This window comes from Euphorbia lathyris, chromosome 9, assembly GCF_963576675.1.
Source record: "Euphorbia lathyris chromosome 9, ddEupLath1.1, whole genome shotgun sequence".
Classification (NCBI taxonomy): Eukaryota; Viridiplantae; Streptophyta; class Magnoliopsida; order Malpighiales; family Euphorbiaceae; genus Euphorbia; species Euphorbia lathyris.
Genome location: NC_088918.1, coordinates 16,028,554 through 16,036,795, shown reverse-complemented (window position 1 = coordinate 16,036,795; position 8,242 = coordinate 16,028,554). Strand labels below are relative to the sequence as shown.

The window sequence follows — 8,242 nt, the reverse complement described above, 5'->3', positions numbered from 1 at the left end:
TTGACCAACTTTAGAGGTTTGACCACTGAAACCGCTAATTGGAGTGTTTGGTGGAGAGAGGTTTGGAAGAGAGTTTTGGGATGAAAACGCTAATTTAGAAAAAGCTCTTAAAATGAGCTTTTTCAATTAGCGTTTTGCAATATTAAAATTAATGGAATTCTTTAACTCTAATAAATAGACTCCCTCTTCTCCTGCGCCAAAATTAATGCCCTTATTCGTCTAAAATAGTGCAATTTTACCCCTAACGTTGATAAATTTGGTCAATTTCAGACACTATTATAAAATACAGTTTTTTTTTCTTTTTTTTTTCACCAGTTGCATATCAATTGGTTCTAAAAAAAATGATATAATGTTTTTTGTAATTTAATAATAAAATTGGAGATTAATATTTATAAATTCGGTGAATTTTTTGAATTTTTTTGTCTAGTCCGTACAAAAGACAGTATATTTTTTTTTTATTTTTTTCACATTCCAACATATGTTTGTGATTTGTTACTGATAAAATAACGCATGTGTGAAGTGTAAATGACAAGATTCATGACCGAAAAGACAATTTGATAAATTATTTCTCAAATTGACCCAATTTATCAATGTTAGGGGTAAAATTGCTATTGGCTTCCAACGTTAGGGGTAAAATTGCACCATTTTAAACGTTAGGGGTAAAATTGCTCCTGACCCAAAACGTCAGGGGTATTTTTGCCCCTTAACCCTTTTTTTTATCGTAACGTGTTCCACATAATTTTAATTTATTTTATAATTTTAATTTATTATTAAATAATAGTATGTATTAAATTTTTTTTTGGTAGAAATAGTATGTATTAAATTAATTATTATATTGAATAAATATTTTTATAATATTAATAATTAGTATTGAAATAATTATATTATTGGTTAAAAAATTATTAATTGTATATTAATCAAGTTAATAGAGTGTTTTATGATAAGTGGAGTCCACTAAAATTTAAAGTGATAAAATATTCTAATGGTATGTAACTAGAAGATGTTATTTTAGATGATGTGAAAGTGGTAAGTAACAAAGTTTTTGAAAGATCTCTTAGCTAAGCAGAAAAGACGCGGTTTGAGTCTGATATAGGACAAAAAAATTAAAAAAGAAAAGTTCAGCTCTTCATGTGCCCATAGAAGAATATGGAGGGGTAAGTAGAAGTAGTTTTCAAAATTGTGGGGTCGAATTTTAAATAATACTTTAATTAATAAGGAATGTTCTAAAACATTTTAGTGAAAATAATTATCTAATACTACCCTCTAATTTGTAGCCACATTCTTTGTCGTGATTGTTACTCAAACTAAAAAATAAAATCAGCAAGATTAGTAAACAAATATTATTAATGAGTCAAAGTAGATGAGTCCAATGCCTACTAAATTTGTTCCCCTAATTTCATGACATTGTAACATTTGAATTTTCATGTCAAATATTTTTAGAAAATTAGATATAAAATCTGTTTTGATTTGTGTCGCGGATACGACTTGATTTCGCGGTTTTATATGATGGTTCATGTTAGCCGACCCCGAATCATTTCGAGACTAAGACTTTGTTGTTGTTGTAGTAGTTATATACAATTATTTTGATTGGGTTTCAAAGAAAAAAAGAAAGTTTTCCCTTTAATGCTAAAATCACTTTTAATTTTTATATACTTATATTTTAAGAGATTCTTTTTAGAATATTGGATAGTTGTAAATAGTTAATCTAATCATGATTACTACGTAGTGTTCACATGGACCTGATGACTAAATGAATTTGACAATTTACCGTTAGATCTAGACTGATTACATCTAAGTATTAGAATGCTTTGAATCTTCATCCTGAAATTTTAATCGGTCTAAATCTAACGGTGAATGACTAAATATTTAGTCATCAGAGTACATGTGAATACTACTAATAAACTAAGGGTCAAATACAGGAATATCATAATTAAATACAAAAATTACAATTAAGTCATCTCACCAAACTTAATTCTTAATATGTCATTATTCTCTATATATTATGATTTTACACTATCATTTAAAAATTATAGACTTCTAATTTATAAATTCTAATCCTTAAAATATATTAAAAGTACTGATTTTACTAGTTTGACATAATTTAAAATTATAACTTGACATAGTTGTAAATAGTTTTTAAAAGATGAATTTCTGTGTAATTTTCCCATAAACTAATATGTACTTATCCATTTTTTTTTCGGGATAATTACTAATCTGACCTAATCAAGGACCCCAATTTACATATCTAACCCACATTGCTTCCAAGTTACCAAATTAGACACTTTCACCCATTTTGGACAAAACTACCCTTATTTGTATATAACAACCATCTCCTCTTTCCCTTTCATTTATTTTCACATTCTCACAACAAAATTCATCAACTCAACCCAAGATCTAAGCACATCCATACCCCATTCAAGTTCATGTAAGTATCATTTCTTCATTTTTCATACACATTACTAAAAATACGCAGTTGGTATTCAAATGCATTTGCTTGAATCTTGACATTTTCCGATTCCGCCATTGTCGTCCGATGTGTCGCATTCTGGTGCTCAAATGCGACACAGAGAATCCAAATGCGACAAGGATTCACATATAGCTTGTCGCATTCAGATCCATGTCGCATTTGCGGTCGCATTTGATGTAGCATGTCGCATTTAGCTGTCGCATTTTGATATAGAATGTCGCATTTGATATAGCATGTCGCATTAGATGTCGCATTTAAGTCGCATTTTGATATAACTTGTCATATTTGAGTCGCATTTACATATGAATTGGCTTTATTATGTTTTGATCACGTGTCCATTTTACTAAATGTAGAAGTATGTCAACCAAAGAGAGGTGTACGCGTTTTTTTTGTCTTGGAACGGACTGTGGAGAACATAGGGAACTGTGATGACATACGTGGGTGGTAAAGCGAAGTTGTTGGTTTTGCCAACAGAGATTGACTTGCAAAAGTTGAAAGAGAAAGTTTATGGTGCACTTCGCGTTGATTCAACCTCGTATGATCTCCAAATGTCCATGCAGGCGACATATGGTCCAAATAAATTGCGTGGTGGGATAGCACATATTGATGACGATGAAGATGTCATGGGATTCATAGAGTATTGCCGAATGAATCCGATCGATTTGATTCCACTGTATGTTACTCTAAACATGCGAACAACAGAAGCTTCAGCATTGCGACCTAACAAGGATGGACATGTTGGTCAAAGCAAACCAACGGAAGTAGTAAGTAATGATCCCACCATCGAAATGGATGCTCCTATACATGGTAAGGATGATAACGATGGTGGAAATGGTATCGATTATCAGAACTACAATAATGATGATTATCTGAATAATGATAATCATGATCATTATGATGAGCATTATGATAATGATCATTGTTACGATAATGGTGACAATGTGGAAAATGAAGATATCACTCGGAATGAAATTCCTGTTAAAAGTGTTCATGAAACAATCTGAATGCGTCCAACGTATCTCATATGAGGATGGTGATGAAGATAGAATGAAAAGGATGACTGATCCATTTCGATGGTGTCCAAAGCCATGTGTTGCGCCCGTGAATATGATTGCACCTAAGCAATCAAACGGAGAGACTACTTTGAGGGTCAATGATATATTTTCAAACAAAGTTGAATTGCAAGATTCACTTGGAAAATATGCAATTGAAAATTCATTTGAATGGAAGGTTTACAAATCAAACAAGTCTTTGTTTGAAGTGAAATGTAAAGATGTGGACAAATGTAAATGGAGGGCTAGAGGGATCGTCATTCCAGGTTCCAATTTGTTCAGGCTTTCCAGAATGGATGGTATGGACATCATATAAGGCTAATGGATCGGTGTACTGTAATGGATCGGTGAACGGTGAATTCAAATACTTGCTCACTTTAGGAACCCGTTTACCTCGTCCACGTGCTCTCCCTCTACCTCTAACTGTGCCTCCACCCCGGGTTGGACCTTTATCTTCACATTTCCCAGTCCCTCTACCTCCTCGGGTTGGACCTTTATCTTCACCTTTCCCAGTCCCTCTACCCCTCATTGGACCTTTATCTTCTTTTATGGCAACCACCTACAAAAGGAAAAACATGGTAATGAGCTTGTCTCATTGAAGCTGTAATGTAATAGCCTGTCGCATTGGAGGTGAATGCGCTCCAATGCGACAAGATTTAAGGTAATATCTTGTCGCATTGGAGGTGAATGCGCTCCAATGCGACAAGCTATTACCCTAAATCTTGTCGCATTTGGAGGTGAATGCGCTCCAATACGACAAGCTTTAAGGTAATAGCTTGTCGCATTGGAGCGCATTCCACAACAAAATGCGACCCAGAGATACGGTTTCATATATAAATGCACGACTTCTACCTTTTGGACTTCTTGGACTTGCTGCAACTTTGGTTTAACTTCTTTGACTTGTTCTTTTGGCACTTCATGGACAACCTCCCCTACTTGGGCAACTTCCTCAGGAACATAATCATCAAGATGGACAACTTCCTCGGGCACAGAATCATCTAATACGACAATAACACTCTCAACCTCCTCTCGATTTCCACCCATATTAACCTCATCGCCCTTGGTCAAATCCTCTTGAACCATATCTACCTCCTTCTGAACGTTTCCATCTTTACTTGGCTCCTCTTGAACCATAATAGCTGCCTCTTGCTCCTTTCCATCTTTACTTGGCTCCTCTTGAACCATGTCTACCTCCTCCCGAACAATACTGGCCTCAGCCTCCTCATTCTCCCGAACCTTCTCAACCCCATTCGCATTGTCTTCATCGATCTGATTAGTATTGGGTCGACTAGTCGCCTTTAAGTCTTTTATATCCCCCTCAATCAATGATACTCGTTCCTCTAGGCTGCCCAACCTACTACCGACCTTGCTAAATTCTCCCTTGCACCACCTATGATGCCTATCAAGCACATCCATCAGAACTTTCTGGAGTTGATCTATCCCGACCGTTTGTGTTCTTGATGCAATGATATATCTATCAACTTCATCATCCCCTTCCTCATCATCTTCAGCTCCCTCACCACCCTCTTCCTCATCACCTCCCTCCTCATCATCACCCTCCTCATCACCTCCCTCCTCATCATCTTCCACTTTCTCCTTACCTTTCCCTACTTGGGAAAATATTGCATCTATATCAGCTTCCCGTCCTTCAACATGGTCCACCAAATACGTGTACCAATCCAACTCTTTTTCTTCCTCCTCGACCACAAGACGCGCGTCTGGAGGATCAGCAACCTTACATTGCAAAAAAATAGCGATGTATTGGTAAAAAAATACAAAATAAATAGAAAACACAAAAATCTCATTGAACTTACAGTAAACGTTTCTCTAACTGTTTGGTTTAAGGGGGTTACTCTCTGGGTCCATCTCAGCAAACGTGGAAGTGGGTTGCCACTTCTCTTGTTGTAATATGCATGAGTCACCTTCCACAACTCAAGAATCCAACTCTGGAAAGAAGAGGTATGCTTTGATTAGCACTCAATACTTATAATCTTGTCGCATTCTATTTGAATGCGCTCAAATGCGACAAGGTTATATTGCTAACCTTGTCTCATTGGAGGTGAATGCGCTCAAATGCGACAAGGTTATATTGCTAACCTTGTCGCATTTGAGCGCATTCAACAATAAATGCGACACATATGTACACATAATAATCGCATTCGAGCGCATTCATACACCAAACATATATATACAGAAATCATACACCAAATCAATACCATATATAAAAATACAAACCATACCTGGAATACGTGTGCAAATCCGATAAGTTGATATGGAACACGTCCCCTCTTTCCCACTATATTTGCCTTGACTTTCTTCATCCTTTTCCTAATGGCCCAGTCCAATGTCCTATATGTCTCCTCCCAAGCCAACGTACCCCATGGAAACTCATTAAACAGTTTTGGATAATCTGCAAGATCCAATATCCAATCCTTTGCATGCCTATCGTGTAACATTCGTGTCTAAAATTTTATTTTTCAAAATAAATAATGTAAATTATTTATGAATTTAAATATATTATAGGGTTTAATTTAATGTTTTAAGGTGTGACAATTTTGATATCAGAGCTCTAGGTTATTTTCTTCGGACCTAGTGTGGTGGATTGTGATTTAAGAGTGTGAATTTTGGGATAGAAGTCTGAACGTTATATAGCTCGATAGTGGGTTAACAAAAAATCGTAATTAAGAAATTGTAACGATTAATTGTACTGAGTAAAAATCGGTATGAATTTCGAGGACGAAATTCTTTAAGGTGGGTAGAATTGTAACATCCGTGTCTAAAATTTTATTTTTCAAAATAAATAGTGTAAATTATTTATGAATTTAAATATATTATAGGGTTTAATTTAATGTTTTAAGGTGTGACATATCGTTAGCATTGTCCAGTACATTGCCATGCACAAAGTACAGCATGGCAATCATCACAGCATCTTGGTCAAATCTGTCAGTCGCATCCTTCTTCTTCTTCCATTCTATACTTTTCAAAACTTTGAAGAAGTTAATTGTCGTTATTGTCTTATATTGCTTGAAGTACTTCTTTCGCAACCTTTGCGGCATCTCTAATTCATTCATCCTTTCCATGAATTCTCCCGTGTTTACCCCAAACCTTAAACCACTAATCAGGCCAAATTCCCAATCTCTAAACCTCATATCAACTCCTCTCACCCTGAACCACATCTCCCTGTGTTTACTTTCTTTATGTTTAATCTCCCGCGATAGGACATGATGAACTATTGCAGAAGAGAAACTAGCAATCTTCATATCCAAATATTGACCAAAACATGTTTTCCTATAGATTTCTAATTGCTTTTCACTCAAGTACTTCTTTATCATGACCCCAGAATCCAAATTAAACCTCACTGTTATTTGAGCATCCGAATCAGACGCCTTGGGATATTTGAAAATGGAACTCTGTTTGCCCTTTTTGGCTTCCTTGGGATCATGTTGTAACAATTTTAAACATACACATATTAAATTCACTAACAAATCTGACATATTCTATGTATAATTCCTTGTTTTACTTACAACCTTGTCGCATTCGTCTGTGAATGCGCTCAAATGCGACAAGGTTTAAGGTAATAGCTTGTCGCATTTGAGCGCATTTAGATAACAAATGCGACAGGTTTATATACATGTACAATGCTCGCATTTGAGCGCATTCACAGACGAATGTGACAAGGTTTCCACGGTAGCCATTAACGTCGCATTCAAGCTTCATTAATGGCGCAAACAACAAGGAAGAAGATGAAGTATGCATACCTTGTGTTTCGTACGTCCTTCCTCTTCGTTTGCTGCCGCCGCCTTCCGTTTTCTCGCCATCCTCACCGCGCCGCAGTAGATGAAAACACACCGGAGGTAGGAGATGAAAATATAATGAAAATGCAGAGAAGAACGGACTGGATTATATATAGTGATGAAAATAAAACGTATAATGCAGTTGAAACGAACTGAAACTGAAGAAGATGAACCACAATGAAGTTGAATGGGAAAAGTCAGGTGAGGAAGTCGAAGTGGAAGCAGCGGGAGGTAGGAGATGAACCTTCAAACTAGAATAAGGGTAATTTTGTCCAAAATGGGTAAAAGTGTCTAATTTGGTAAAATGGAAGCAAGGTGGGTTAGATATGTAAATTGGGGTCTTTGATTGGGTTAGATTTGTAATTCTCTCTTTTTTTTCTTTCTAATTTCCCTTATTATTACTATCACGGTTGCATTTAACAATTGAACTAGAGATCCACACCGTTAGAATGGGCTTTGTCTTGGGTTATGGGCCACATTTGTTTGCTATTTCTACATGAAAATTAAAGGGAAAATTACATAGAGATTCATCTTTTAAAAACTATTTACAACTATGTCAAGTCATGCTCTGGTGGAGGTGATAGATGGCTAAGGGAGGAAGAGGAGGATGCCCAAAGCTGGCGGATTAGAACAGGAGCATTAGCTAGTGAAGCGAGCAATCTGCGTATGTTGGGGCGCAATAAAGGAAATGTGCAGGATGACAACTCTAATGCTATTTTACTGCATGACAAAACGGAGAAAGAGAATGGGGGCCTAATTTTTCCTGATGAACGTAAACGAAGAAGGGAAGAGGGGTGTGGAAGTAAAACTGGTACAGATTCGACTACAGAAGGGAATGAGATTGAGGCTATGATATGCGACTCTGACCGGAGTGGAGGAATAGGGGAGGAGCAAGTACAATCATTGGAGTCCGATCCAAAAAACGGAAA

The 8,242-nt window shown here is 36.2% G+C and overlaps 1 protein-coding gene across 1 annotated transcript; it reads right to left on the bottom strand.

Annotated features, from left to right (window-relative positions):
• Positions 1–3,641: 3,641 nt before the first annotated feature.
• LOC136207265 (uncharacterized) lies at positions 3,642–7,337 on the bottom strand. The gene is made up of 5 exons (XM_065998558.1): positions 7,278–7,337; positions 6,408–6,950; positions 5,760–5,981; positions 4,372–5,253; positions 3,642–4,078 (listed from the first exon to the last, which is right to left on the bottom strand). The coding sequence occupies exons 1-5, from the start codon at positions 7,335–7,337 to the stop codon at positions 3,707–3,709; spliced, it is 2,079 nt and encodes a 692-aa protein (XP_065854630.1). The 3' UTR covers positions 3,642–3,706.
• Between the last annotated feature and the right edge of the window lie 905 nt (positions 7,338–8,242).

Bases quoted from the DNA above. Each gene is read 5' to 3' on its own strand.
- LOC136207265 (XM_065998558.1), bottom strand. From the start codon at position 7,337: ATGGCGAGAAAACGGAAGGCGGCGGCAGCAAACGAAGAGGAAGGACGT. The intron at 5,254-5,759 runs GTATGGTTTGTA...TTGCAATGTAAG, and splicing joins GATTTGCACACGTATTCCAG to GTTGCTGATCCTCCAGACGC. The intron at 4,079-4,371 runs GTAGAAGTCGTG...TTCCTTTTGTAG, and splicing joins AAGTCCAAGAAGTCCAAAAG to GTGGTTGCCATAAAAGAAGA.